This window comes from Mus musculus, chromosome 1, assembly GCF_000001635.26.
Source record: "Mus musculus strain C57BL/6J chromosome 1, GRCm38.p6 C57BL/6J".
In the NCBI taxonomy this organism is placed as follows: Eukaryota; Metazoa; Chordata; class Mammalia; order Rodentia; family Muridae; genus Mus; species Mus musculus.
The window spans coordinates 54544186-54558755 of record NC_000067.6 but is presented as its reverse complement, the minus strand read 5'-3'; the positions used below and the strand labels follow the sequence as shown (position 1 = coordinate 54558755).

At 39.4% G+C, this 14570-nt stretch overlaps 1 protein-coding gene across 1 annotated transcript in view; it reads left to right on the top strand.

Annotated features, from left to right (window-relative positions):
* Positions 1–1071: 1071 nt before the first annotated feature.
* Positions 1072–14570, top strand: part of Pgap1 (post-GPI attachment to proteins 1) — an 84685-nt gene continuing 71186 nt past the window's right edge. Inside the window, exons 1-3 of the mRNA NM_001163314.2 lie at positions 1072–1322; positions 7626–7779; positions 10642–10817. Coding sequence (NP_001156786.1) covers positions 1176–1322; positions 7626–7779; positions 10642–10817 — 477 coding nt within the window. The 5' untranslated portion in view covers positions 1072–1175. The remainder of the gene's footprint in view (positions 1323–7625; positions 7780–10641; positions 10818–14570) is intronic.

Genomic DNA, 14570 nt, shown 5'->3' with positions numbered 1-14570 from the left:
ATCATTCTAAGTAAAATTCTGAAGTTAGCAGCACGCACGCACGTGCACACACACACGCACACACACACACACACACACACACACACACAAAACTCATCTGCTGTCTGGTTAGCTTTAAGGGCTGACACCTCATAACATTTCAGCGTTTCGAAGCTGTTACAAGTATTATCAATGGGTTTAATTTGCTTTTTTAAAACCCCTTCCTTTGTGTAAAGACAAATGGAAATTCTTCAAAATGAACTAAGTTATGAGAAAGAGTGGAAGCTTGAGCAAAATTCTCTTCTAACGTCATTGTGGAACCAGTCCCCAGAGACATGGGGGACTTGGAGAGCACCTCAAGTCAGTGCCGACCTGGTCCTGCAGGTACCAACTGGGAACATCATGTTGGTAGGTATTTTTATATTGTTTTTTTTTTTTTTAGACTTCGTCTGATTAAGGCTTCCACCAAGAACAGGATTTCCTTTGACTGTCGTGTGTTTTGTTTCAATGAGCAGGTGTTGTTACTACCTACAGGGCCCAAGTCGGTGGTCTAAGAGGAAGGGGGAAAGCCATTTGTCTCTTCTGGAATCAAGCTAGTTGGTCCTTGAAGCGAAATTGCGGAGGCCCGAGATGGTTCAAAATTGAACAGGATGGGGTTTGAAACTGTTGCAGGGGAAGGTGTGCGTGACAGCCACCTGACACGCCTTTGATGTGCCGCCTCTCTTGGCCAGTTAGCTCTGAATCTCTAACAGTCTCTGGACTCTAGGGCGTTATCCTTGCCCCTGGCCAATTCCTGCGGTACCCACCCGGCCATTCCCTCTCCTGCCTCTGGGATCCCGCGCTCCCATCCCCCTCTCCCTTTCTTCCTCCACTCCCCGTCCCCCCGCCCCTCTCGCCCCCTCCCTTTTCTCTCCATGCCCTCCAGCCCAGCCCACTCCGCTTTCTCATTCCATTTTTTAGGCACACAATCTCGCTCACGCTGCAAACGCCCACAGCCCCCTCCTCCGTGGGCGGCACCGCGGGCCGGCTGCTCGCAGTTGCGCAGGCGCGCTGAGCGGCAGGCGAAGGGGAGGGGGTGCTGGCGGGCTCCGCGCAGGCGCGCGCTGCTCAGCTGGGCACGGCTTGGCACCGGAGTCTTTCCCTCGCTCTGTCTAGGCTGCCGAGCTTCTCCTGGTGTAGAGGCGCTCGTCTGCACCATGTTTCTCCACTCAGTCAACCTCTGGAATCTGGCGTTCTATGTCTTCATGGTGTTTCTGGCGACCCTGGGGCTGTGGGATGTCTTCTTCGGCTTCGAGGAAAACAAGTGCAGCATGAGCTACATGTTCGAGTACCCCGAGTACCAGGTACGGCCCTCCCTTACCTGCGCGCCCACACCTCCCGGGCTTCTCTCGGGCTCAGATGGAACGCTCCGACTCGGAGCTCTCCTGGCACTCGAAGTCTCCTGCTTCGTGCTGGGCAGGGCATCCTCGCCTCCGCGACCCCTCGTCCCCCACCCAGACTCCGGACCCCGACTTCTGACCGCCAGAGAGCCAGCTCTGGTCCCTCTCCCCAATCCTTATACTTCCCGGACCCTCCTTTGCTTGCAAGGAGATGATTTCTCTTCGCGCCCAGTGATGGGCGTGCGTCAGATTTCGCTTTTCTGGAAAGAAGCAGCGTCTTGCAGAGTTGCCAAAGCTGATTTAAAAAAGAGGCTCTGAGGTTTTACCTCTGGGTGAAGTGACAGACTGGCCTGATTAATAATTAAACTGAAAACTATCTAGTTTTCCTCCGGTGGAGAATTTTGCCGATCCACCTGTTCTGTAGGTTTTGAGTCCGTGGGTGTGTGAGTGTGCGTACCTGTGTTTTCGCATGCCTCTGAACAGTCAGTGACCTGCATAATCGATTACGATATCTGTTATAATCGGTTGCATGTACATTCTGGTGTTATTTTGTCTTCTCACTGGGTTTAACAGGATCTGCCTCCTCTTTCATCGCCCCCCCCCACCTCCTCTGTTCTAATTTGAATGCTTTCATTAATTGCTTCATTTGTTCCGCGTAGTAGAATCTAAAATTTCATTCATGACCAGCAGTAGAAAGAGATGATAACAAATTACACAGCTGTCAGGAGAAATTCCCTTTGGTGATATTTTTCTTGAGATTTCTAAATGAATCTAAATTTTGGAATATCTATTATAATAACTCCTATAAAATATGCATAATACATTTTGATAAGGTGCATTCTTAGTATACTTTTAGGATCATAGCAGATTTTTTTTTCTGTCGATAAAGAATGAAAATCAGGATTGAGTCTGTGTACAGGTCCTTATAGAGGGAGCCTGTTTGATGCTCTCTTATTTACATTTAAAAACTGAAGTTTAAGTTGCTGAGGAGCAAGCATCCTTTCCCATGGATATTTTCTAGTAGATGAGTTCCTACCTTGATTTTGCATCAGTGGTTATGAGGGAAAGTGAACACTGCATTTCAGATGCTTTTGGAGATTTTTAACAAGTTAGTGTTAATTCCAAAGCTAATGAACTGATATGATGTTGGCTTATGTTCATTAGAATCTTAATAGTTAAAAATAAGAACTTTAGGGTTTTTTTAAAAACTGAAAATAGAGTTTATTTTAGTTCTCTTTCATTGCCTATGATTTAATAATTTGAAAACTCGGTAATATTGAAGCAGGTCGCTTTAGTGTAGTACTGTATTCAGTGGTTACAATAAAATCATTTTGGAACAATAGTTTCCATTTATTTTTAGATTTCCCACAATTATTTGGTCTGTTTTAATATTTGCAGTAGTAGAAATTGCCTCCATGTTCAGAACAAAGCATATGGATCTCACAGATGGGCCTTGTGCCTCATGAAATTGACTAGAAAGAGAAAATTAGTGTCATTGAGACAAAAGAGCTAGTGGGCTTTTTTTGTCGGTATGTAGTTATTTTGGTACAAATTGCTGTTTTGGAGTTTGACACTTAATAATTTGTGTGCACAGTAATAATCATAGTGGTGGAAGTTTTAGTACACATTTTTAGCAGACTTTGAATGAATTATGTTATTTTACAAACAGAATTAAGGCCTACCTATAGAAATGAGCCCTTTTGAATAAATATTGAGATTTTTAAGAGCCAAGTGGCTTTCTTATGAGTAAAGCTGTACTAAAGATAGCTTATCTCTTGCCTTCTAGATTAGCATTTCTGAAGCTTTCTAATTGTTTGCAGGTTGGTGTCCAGCAGGTGGCATGACCTCCTCTTGATATCTCATCCTTCTTGAGGCCTTTTTCTTTTCTCTTTTTAAAAGTTGCTTATTTGGGAATGCCAGGGCCAGGAAAAAGCAGGGAGTGAATGGGTTGGTGAGCAGGGATGGGGGAAGGGGATAGGGGGTTTTCGCAGGGGAAGCCAGGGGATAACATTTGAAATGTAAATAAAGAAAATATCTAATTTAAAAAAAAGTTGCTTATTTGTGCCTTTCTTAGCTAGTCAGCAAAAAAAGATAAACATCCTCTTTTTTTTTTTAAAGTGACAGGAATTTGAAGCTCTTTGCAAAAATGAAATTTTGAATTTAAAATGGCTTATTATCTCTATTCATCCTTTGCCTGTAGTTTCTTGGATGCACTTATGTGGAGTTAACTTTATTTGATGGCTCTTCAGTCTACCATATCGTTTATAGCTTCTTGCTCTATGATGCCAGTAGGGCCAAACGGTTGTTCAGCTGCACATAAATTGTAAAATTTGAGCAGAAACACCTAAGTTGTTTTCTCTCATGCGCTCATTTGGGTCTGTTCATGTGTGTGACCTAATGCTTGCTCTCTGAAAGGAGATGTTGATGCTGCAAATATAAACCATACTTTATCATAAAGCATGCTGATGTTTATTTAGACAGTCACTTACTGAATGACTAGGTCTATTTGGCATGAGAGGATGTTAGTGATAAAAGGCCCCTAGGCCTTTAGTATATATATTTTAACAAGAAGAGAGACAAAGATATAAAAATCAATTATAATGTAGCAAGAGACTGTGTACAAGGCTCTTCAGAGAAGAAAGAATATGCAAGTCTGTCCTGGCTCAGAGGTAAAGAGCACTTGCTGCTCTTGCATGGAGCCTGGGTTCAGTTTCCAGCACCTAACTGGTGGTTTACAACCACTCTTAACTCCAGTTCCAACCAGACACCCTCTCTTCTGGCTCCACAGGCAAAATACAAAAAATAAAAAATATAACATTTGAGATGCAAACGAATGGAATGATTAATAATAAAACCCCGCTGACGTGAGGGATCAGGAGAGCTGAGCACGGGCATGCAAGTCCTTTGGCTAGCACATATGAAGGAGGGAAGATGCTGGGGCATGCTGTCTGATCAGCTTTTATAACATATTACTATTGATAAGGAGGAAATAATCTATAAATGTATCAGCCTGTGTACATCCAAATTATACTTGGCAGCACATATAAGGTGGTTAACATCCGTTGTCATCTGGATGGGGAACTGACCAGCTCTGGACCATGGTAAGAGACCTTCTTTTCAATTCCTGTCCTTATGAAGTTGAAAAAAATTTAAATACATTAAACACAAAATTTAAAACATGGCATTTGTAAATTATAAGAGTGAGGTAGATTTTGGAATCAAAATTTAAAAGCTACCCTCTCTAAAGTCTATTTAATTTATGTATACAGTATGGAAATACATGAGGATGTGTTTAGCTAGATGGTTTGGTAGCAGCATGAACTGGATTGTAGCAGAGGATTTATGACAAGAAGAAAGGCCTGTCTGATAGGTTAAATTATGTCTAGGTGGGTTTTTCCTGTTTTAACCAAGCAGGAGTCCTTAGGCCTACTCTTGGGAGTAGCCTCAGTCAAGGGCTGAGAGCTCCTACTAAGAACTTTAAAATGTCTGCATTTATTTGATAATTTTGTTTTCTTTTTGTTAAACCATAGATAGCAAACTTTCATAGTTTTCATTTACAAGAGAAAGATATATGTTATATATACACACGCACGCAAGAACACACACACACACACACACACACACACACACACAGACATCACAAAATAAGACCTTTGCTTTCTTAAGTCAGTGTTCTCTAGCAGATGAGGGGGTTGTTAGAACGCTTGTCTTTTGGGAAAGGTGTATACTGACAATGAGAGCAGCCTCTTCTGAGTTGCAGTCAAGGCAGTACGGACTGCAGAGTTGCCTCATGGGAGTACTAGTTAATGCAGAGGTCACTGTCGCGGAATGTCTTTTTTAGGAGAGAGTTTGCTTAAATTGTCCATATGAAGTAATTTGTATTGGAGCCCTACAGCTATGCTTCTTCAATTATGCACCTTTCTTCTCAGCATAGCATCCCTTCTGTGCGCCCACCAGTTGCCTCTCCTATTGTCTTGTTCTAGATCTTGTGTTCTGCCTGGAGGTGTCATTTGCCTGCATTTCTTACCATTCATGTTTCCTCTTCTCTTCTCCTTTCCCCTCCCCTCCTTGACTCGCCATCTCCCTTACCTTTCCCCCACCTGTTTATTTTTAGAATATGTGTATATTGTTAATTTTTAAATGATATAAATATTTTACAATGAAATTGCCCATAAGATAGCATGTTATAAAATATGTCAAATATGTTGTTTTGCCTACTTTTTATCTTCAGAGAAATGTGTGTGTGTGTATGTATGTGTGTATGTTTTGTTTTTGTTTTTCAAGACAGGGTTTCTCTGTGTGTTGGCAGTGAACTCAAGAGAGATCTGCCTGCCTCTGCCTCCCAAGTGCTGGGATTAAAGGCTTGCGCCACCACCACCTGGTCTTCTTAGACATTTTTGATAATTTCTAGTTTTCTGGATTAATGTTCAATTTAGCTTAAACTTATCTACTAAACTAAAAACTATGTGTGCACCATTGCATCAAATTATGTTCTTATTTGGGAGCAGTTAAGGAATTACTTCTTTATTTTATATTCTTGCTTGAACTCCAATAAATAAACTGTTGCATCATTCTCACGTTTGTTTGCACATTGCATAATCATTATTGGGACTAATTTGACTTGAAATGCTAGCGTGCTTATAAAGCAAATGGTAGAGTTGGATTTTCTGTATTTGGTATGTTGGAGAAGATAATTTAAAGTGCTAGCCTATTAAGTAATAAGCATATTGTCCTGTAGATGCTTCTGTGATATAGTTGGCCTGGATTATGTTAATATCTTCAAGGGAATATTCTAGAATCTACGCAAACGATTAGAATTCTCCTTTGAGCAGTAAGTTTTTCCAGCAATATTAATAACATTTAGAGTTTTTGAAATTCATACAGTAAATTTTTTCATCAAGTATATGCATGTATTACATTTCTAGATTATTGATATCACTTTCAGTTTTTGATTTAGTACAGTGGTTTGTTTTTAATGATTTTCGTTATAAAAAAAATAATGGAAACTTCAGGTATGGTGAAGTACTCCTGTAGTTCCCAACACTTGGGAGACTGGGGTAGGAAGATGGAGTGTCACCAGCAGAGCCTGAGTAGCGAGACCCCGCCTCAAAGAGGGAATGGAAAAGTTAACACTTGGCTACACCTTTAATTATTGCCTACCGTTTGGAGATAGTGTGAAGACTTCGCATATGTAGTACAACATTAGGATTTGCGGATTCGCTTGAAGCTTGCTGACAATCCATGTAGCTGGTCCGCGAGTTGGAGCTAACGTTGTTCAGTGGATGTTTACAGTAAGAAGAGTGTACATATTCTTGATCAAGACTTTGTTGTAAGGTTCAGATTATTTTGTTAAGCCATCATACTTAAAACATTGTCCAACAAACTTCCTGGGGCTCTGGAGTGGCTGAGTAGATGAAGGGCTTGCCGTGCAAGCATGAGCTAGTCCCTGAGTTGATCCTCACACAGCGCTAAAGAGCTGGGCGTGGCAGTCTGTGCCGTCATCCCAGTGCTGGGGAAGCAGACTCAGGCCAGGCACTCTAGCTGAATCTGAGATTTCTAGGTTCAAGGAGAGATCTTGTCTCAAAAGAAATAAGTCGGAGAATAATTGAGAATACCTAGTGTTGACGTATGGCTTCCATATCCACACACACATGCATGTGCCTGTGCACACATATGAACACATACACACACACACACACACACACACACACACACACACACACACACACACAAATGAACATGCATGTACACACACAAACCCCAACATTAACATGCTTTGTTTAAAGTTGTAGCAGCTAGAGTATTTAGGTAGTCCCAAGTAAAAGAAGATACTATAAAGTAGTTTAAAATAGCAAAAAGCATTGATTTGATCATGGAAAGGTCTTATCCTTATCTTAAATTATAATTGATAACTGGTTCTAAATTAAATGCATTTTCAGTTAAGTTTATGTGAAACGTTCTGACATATACCAGTGACAGATAGCCATTGTCAGGGATTATTTTAACTGATTGGTTAGAATTTCAACCATACGTATTTTATGCTTTTATGAAGGTTATACTCTTCAAGATCCATATAATTTAAGAATAATCCCCTGCGTGAAAAACGATAACTTGTTTTGTGCATTGGGTATGGTTTATAGCATTCATAATATTTGTATACTGTACCATTTTAAAGTTCTTTATGTTTGCATTGAGTCTGAGTTGTATTAATAAAAGTGATTAAAATGGACCCATTTATTTATTTATTTATTTATTTATTTTCTGTAGAAAATAGAGCTCCCAAAGAAACTGACAAAGCGTTATCCAGCATATGAGTTATATCTTTACGGAGAAGGATCGTACGCTGAAGAACACAAAATTCTCCCTTTGACAGGAATTCCTGTTCTCTTTCTTCCTGGTAATGCTGGAAGCTATAAGCAAGGTAGGTAGTGGAAGAAAGACGTTAAAGCTGTGAGACTCAGCTCCAGACTTGCAATCATGTGCGTAATGCCAGAGTCAAGTGCTGTAAGTGAAAAGCTTACTCTGTCAGGTACTGTACATGCCACTTCCCAAAAGAAAGCAAACATTTAAGATAGAAGGAAAAGAAGAGTCGAACACTACTTCGCAGAGAGTGAGAAGAATGAGATGGTGTAGGTGGGCGAATAGATTATACAGGCATTCAGAAATCAGATGGCATAGGGTAGGGGGAATAGATTATAGAGGTACTCAGAAGTAGAGGAAAGGTTAATGTTGGAAATGAAGTTTCTGAGAATGGAATCTGCAACATTCAGCGGGGAGAGAAATCTTAAATTATGTTGAACAAGGAAGAGATCAGTTCCTCTCCATGTGGAGACATGGAGGGATTGCAGGACAGTGCAGAGAATGCCGGTGTTCCTGGCAGAGCAGCCAGATATCCCAATCTGTAAGTAATTTTGTTTACAAACAACATCTGCTTCAGTTCTTATAAACATTGGAGGAATTGTTATATAATGAACCCAGATGTGTTTTAACATGTATGGTAGTCATATGTGCTTATTATTCATCTACAAAATATCTGTGGAGTATCTACCATAAGCCAGGGAGTATTCTAGGCAGTCTAGCATTCTAGGTAGATATACGGAGTAGAACAGGACAGAACTCATCAAACACATGTTTTTATTGGGAGACAGCCATCAGTAGATGTTCCAGTAATGTTAAAAGCTCTGAGAAATAAATAAGTAAAGCCCCAAGGGAGGCAGAAGGTAAGTAGTAGGAATGTGGCTTGTTTAGACGAGGTGGTCAGGAGAGGCTGTGGCGAGGAGATGGGATTTGAGGAGAGCCTGAACATAGTTTAGGGAAGTCCCTGATACATAAATGTGTTTGCACTCAGCACCACCACGACTAGAGAAAAATGAAGTTAGGATGTATATGTATGTGTATGTGTATGTGTATATGTATATATTTGCGCTTATACACACACACACACACACACACACACACACACACACACACACACACTGGGAAAGGCTACTGAATATTGAGAGGCATGTGGCACATGATGCTTTAGGTAAGAAATTTATAATCTGATTTTTTTGTGTGTTAACTATTATGTTTGAAATGATAACACATTTACAGTTATTACAAAGAGAACTACAGAGAACTCAAACTTCAGTGAAGAAGTAGAAGATTGCCAGCATCCTGGAACCCCCCCGAGTTCCTTCATGATTAAAGCTTTCTACACACACACACACACACACACACACACACACACACACACACACACACTTCTACATACCTAAGTGTGCATCCTTGGGATACTTTATTTCTCTGGGGATGATGTATGATGGTTATAGTGTATAACCATCAAGTATGTATTCTTTGTGCTCGGTTTCTCCCAGTCTACTTTGTCTGTAAAAGTCCTCTAAGTTACTGTATGTACAGCAAACTGTCCATTTATTTAACACTATATTGTTCTTTTATATAATTTTTATAGAAGATAACTTGTATGATTTTACAGTATTTTTGTATTGGCAGTTACAGTATCCTACATATATCTTAGAGCATATAAATTTCTGTACTTCTAGATTTATCCTAGTAATATTGACTCCCCATCACAGGATTTACATATCTTCTTATCTTTACTTATTACACTGATTATATTCTTAGAATTAGCATATGATACTTTCCTTTATACTACCTGTTTGACAACATTGAAATTGTGAAATTAAAATTTTCACAAATCTAATAAATACAGTTTACTTTTTGAAAAGGACCAGCATGGATCTGATTTGAAGAGAATATGCTGTTACAGGGCAGGAGTGGAAGCAGGAAAGATGCTTAAACATCATGTGTCATCAGAGAAAGGCAAATCAAAATGCGATGCCATTCCCTACAATAATATTATAATGCCTATGATAATAAAGGCAAGTGCTATACATATGTGGAAAACTGGAATCCTCACACATTGCTGATGGGATGTGAAGAGATGAATTCGTGATGTGAATGCTACAACATGGATGGACCTTGCAAACATCATAAAAAGTGAAAGAAGCCAGTCACACAAAGTCACATTATGGGATGATGTCATTTATCTGAAATGTTAAGAATAGGCAAGTTCATGCAGACAGAGAATAAGCTGGTGCCTATTAGGGACTAGGAGGAATAGCAGGATTGGAGAGTGACTACTCATGTGGTTGAAATACTCAGTTTCAGAGGAGGTTGTACAATACTCACTAGAGGTGACGAATGCACTAAAATCCATGGAATTACAAATTTTGCACAGGGTGACTTGTGTAATATGTTAATTATATCTGCTCTTTTAATTGGTGTGTAGTGAGCAAGTTGGAGGGTTAGGGATGGTACATATAGAGACATGTATGGATAGAAGCTAGAAATCACCATTGAGGATTTTGGCTTGTTTTTTTTTTTTTAATCATTCTCCACCTTTTCCTTTCTTCTTTCTGTTTGTCTTATTTATTTATTTTTTAAATGATCTCATTGAACCTGTAGCTCTCAGATCTACCTAGAAGTCTGTCCAGCAAGCCTCCAGGATCCTTCTGTCTTTGTCTCCTCCGTGCTGGTAGTATAGGCTTGGCTTTTTACATGGATTCTGGGATCTGAGCTCAGGGTCTTCATAGTTGAACAGCGAACACTGTACCAACTGAGCTTTAGCCTCAGGTTCTTATCTGGTACCTGATGATGTGCATCACACTGACATAAGTTGCTTATATTCACGATGGCTCTACTTATATAGAAACATCAGGATGAAGTCAGATGCTTTCCCAGGATGTTGTGTGTAGTGAGCCCTCTCTTTCTTACTCTGCAGTTCGATCTATCGGCTCTATTGCACTTAGGAAAGCAGAAGACATCGACTTCAAGTACCACTTCGACTTCTTCAGTGTCAACTTCAATGAAGAACTGGTGGCATTGTATGGTGGAAGCCTTCAGAAGCAGACCAAGTTTGTACACGAGTGCATTAAAGCGATTCTCAAACTCTACAAGGTGGGAGATAAGTGTTCAAGTCAGTAGTGTCACACAGTCCAACAAATTTATAAAAATCCAGAAACAAAAAAAAACCAAAAAACCCTCAAATCATTTGTATGCATCTAATCCTTCCAAATTCACAAAGCAAAATCCAGTAGAACCAAGAAAAGGAGTTAGCCTTATCAGCACAAATAGCACTAGTGACTTCAGCCCTTTCTTCTAATTACCAATAAGAAAACCAGTAAATTATGGATTTGAACAACATTCACCAGGTTCTTCTATATAATGTTTATTGATAACTTTAAAACACTCTTACTCATTAGCTATAGAGTATACTCTTTTTCAATACACAATGAACAGTTACTAAGCTGTGTTCAGTGCTAGGCCATATGCTGGGTTGTGGATATTAATAATCTTCAAAATATTAAAACAATGTAATTTATTTCCCAAAAATAGCAAAGTTAAATTAAAAGTAAAAAAAAAAATTTTTTTAAACTGTTACTTCTAGATTAGCCAGTTTTTAAAAAATGAAATTTGAAGATACTTTGAACTGAATTAAAATGAAAATGCATATCAGAATTTATATTTTATATAGGTACAAAATTTTCAACTAATTAAAAAGGAATTTAGAGGATTAAATAATGGTTATCAGAAGTACTGTTTTGAATACTTACATTAGAAAAGAGTAAGCTTTCAAATCAGTGACGTAAGCTAACAGGCTTTATAAGCCAGGGAGGAAAGAACGTTAATAAAGATAAGTAAGAAAACAAGGTGAAAGTGGAAATTAAAGAAATATAAAACAACATAAAAGCTAACTTTTGCCAACAGTTGATTCATTAAAAAAGATCAACAACTTGTCCATTATGGCTAGACTGATCTGAAAGATGAGAAAACAAAGTAACAATATCAGGAACTAATGAGAATACATTTCTACATTTGGAGAGGGTGGTAGAGGAATATCATGCACACCTTCATGCCTGTAAACTTAATAACTCAATCATATAAAGTTTTTGAAGTATAAATTATAAAGCTGACATAAGAAACAGAAAATCTGGGTACCCAAGTATCTGTCAGAATTTCTTTTAAATTTGTAATTTAGAATCTTTTTTTTTTTTCTTTTTTCAAGACAGGGTTTCTCTGTGTAGCTATGGTTGTCCTGGAACTCACTCTGTAGACCAGGCTGGCCTCGAACTCAGAGATCCGCCTGCCTCTGCCTCCCAAGTGCTAGAATTAAAGGCATGTGTCACCATGCCCGGCTGTAATTTAAAATCTTACCATCAAGAAAAACCTTAGGGTTCAATGATTTTCGGTCATGTAAAATTCTAGTCCACATTTAAGAACAAATGCTGATCTTAAAACAACAGCAGCAACAAAAACAATTTTCAAAAGAATAGAGGAAGAAAAAGACTCAATTTTCAGTCCAGCACAGATCTGACAGCAAAACTAGACAAGGACTTTTAAAGAATAAGGGAGATAGAATTTCATTTTAAGAAAAAAGTAGAGAACACAATAGTCATTAAAAAGAAACTAAAGGGTTAATATTCCTCAAGATCATAAATATAAAATTCTCAAGCAAATACCAGAGTACCAAACTCAGCAGTAAAGAATTATAGTATATCATGACCAAATAGAATTATTGCAAAATACTAATCTGATTTATTATCTAAATATGATTTGGTATATAGTCCATCATAGGATCATCTCTACAGCTGAAAGCCACTTGTCCACACTAGCACCAGTCCATGGCTTAATGTATAGAAAAAGGAACAAAAATTTAGAGTAGGAGAAATAGGATTTAATGATCTCTTCTAAGTGGTCAGAGTGTTATGGGGAGAAAATTATCCTCTTTGCTGGGAGATTGCAGATTGAAATTCTGTATGAAAGAAAAACAAGAGTTAAGAACGACTCCAGATCTCTGGACAGCTGAAGGGATTGAATTGCCTTTGATAGGACTAACTAGGTAGAGGATACTTGGAGGCAGTAAAGTCTAGTTTAGACAGGTTGAGCTTACTATACGTAAGGTATTCCCAGTATAGCAATTGCGCAACAAGAGTTGTGCAATTGGGTCTAGAGCCAAAAAAAAAAAAAAAAAAAAAAAAAAAAAAAATTCCAGGTGAGATTAGTTGGGAGTTAACACTAAATACATGTATTAAAAGCCAGGGTGGGGAGGAGGGAGGGGGAGGAGATGAGTTTACCAGTGTGGCCAATATCAATTAAGTGTGTGTGTGTCCATGTGTGTGGATCCATGTGTGTGTCTGTCTCTGTGTATGTGTAAAGAGAAAAGTCAAAGACCGGAGGGCCAGGCCATTCATTTAATAGCTGAAGGAAATGCTAGGAGTAAGAGGGAGCACCCATGGCTAAGAACAAGAAGTAGGGGTGTAGAGGTTGGTCCTGACGCAGTGAGCTTTCTCTGGGATCCCCATGTCCATCCTCAGGCTGGCTGGCTTGCTAGTGGGATTATTGGTAGGGTTCAGTTTATAACACGTGACCGTGACCGTCACATGGTGAAAGGACACAAAGCAAATTGGAGAAAAAGCAGAAGGGGAAGCACACAGGACAAAGTCCACAAAAAGCAGGTGCAAGCTTCCAACAGTGAGACGGGCCGACATCCGACCTTCACTCTGCTCTTTCAGCAGTTTGTGACCTGAGAAACATTGCCTATGGCGGGCATTCATTAGAAGCTCGGTGTCCCAAGTTTTCACTAGAGGCTAATTCTGACACTTTCTGCCTAACATATACAAGAATTCTAGCCTGGAGGACAACAGATACTCATCATAAACCATACTATTTGCATTGTGGGCACTGTGAACTATCCAAAGCAGTGGTTCTCAACCTTCATAAACGTGACCCTTTAATACAGTTACTCATGTTTGGGTGACTCCAACCATGAAATGACTTTTGTAATCTCAATGCTGTTATGAATCGTAATGTAAATATCTGATATGCAGGACATCTCATTTGTAACCCCTGTGAAAAGGTTGTTCAGCCCTCAAAGGAGTCACAACCCACAGGCTGAGAAGCACTGATCTATAGAGTGGCAAGAAGCCTTCCAAAATTTAAGGACCCAGACTATACTCTGCAGCAACCTTGCTTTTAGTTCATGCTGAGGGTAGCAGACTGAGCCCACCGTAACTGGAGAAAGATACATATGAAGGATCGATGCTGGGGAAACAAGCCCGGGTTAAATGGAAACACTAAGGAGAACAGTGAACACAAACTCTTTTCTTTGTGTGTTTTTGAGATGATCTCAGTCTGCAGTTTTCTGGCTGGCCTAGAATTCACTACATAGATCACTGCTGGCCTTGAACAGATATGCAACTCCACTGCCTCCCCAGTGCTGGATTAAAGGGTTGTTACACCACCCATAATAAACAAAGATTATTATTGTTTGAAAAAATTAATTTCATATATATGGATATTTTGTCTGCTTGGATGTCTGTGCACTATGTGGGTGCCTGGTACCTTTGGAGTCCAGAAGAGGGCATTGGATCTCCTGGGGCTAGAGTTGCATACTGTTGTCTTCATCTGCCATGCAAGTGGTGGTAGTTAAACCCCGGTCCTCTAAAAGAGTCAGGTGAACTTCTGAGCCATCTCTCCAGCCACAACAAAGACTCTTTTTAAGCAGTACTTATTTAAAGCATTTCATAACCAGTGAATCAATGTTCAATATGCTATTTTGTTTTTTAAACTAAAATGCACTGTAGAGAAATAATTTGAAGTAAGAGATACCATACGCTAGTACATTGCAACAACAGCTATAATTGTCTCATC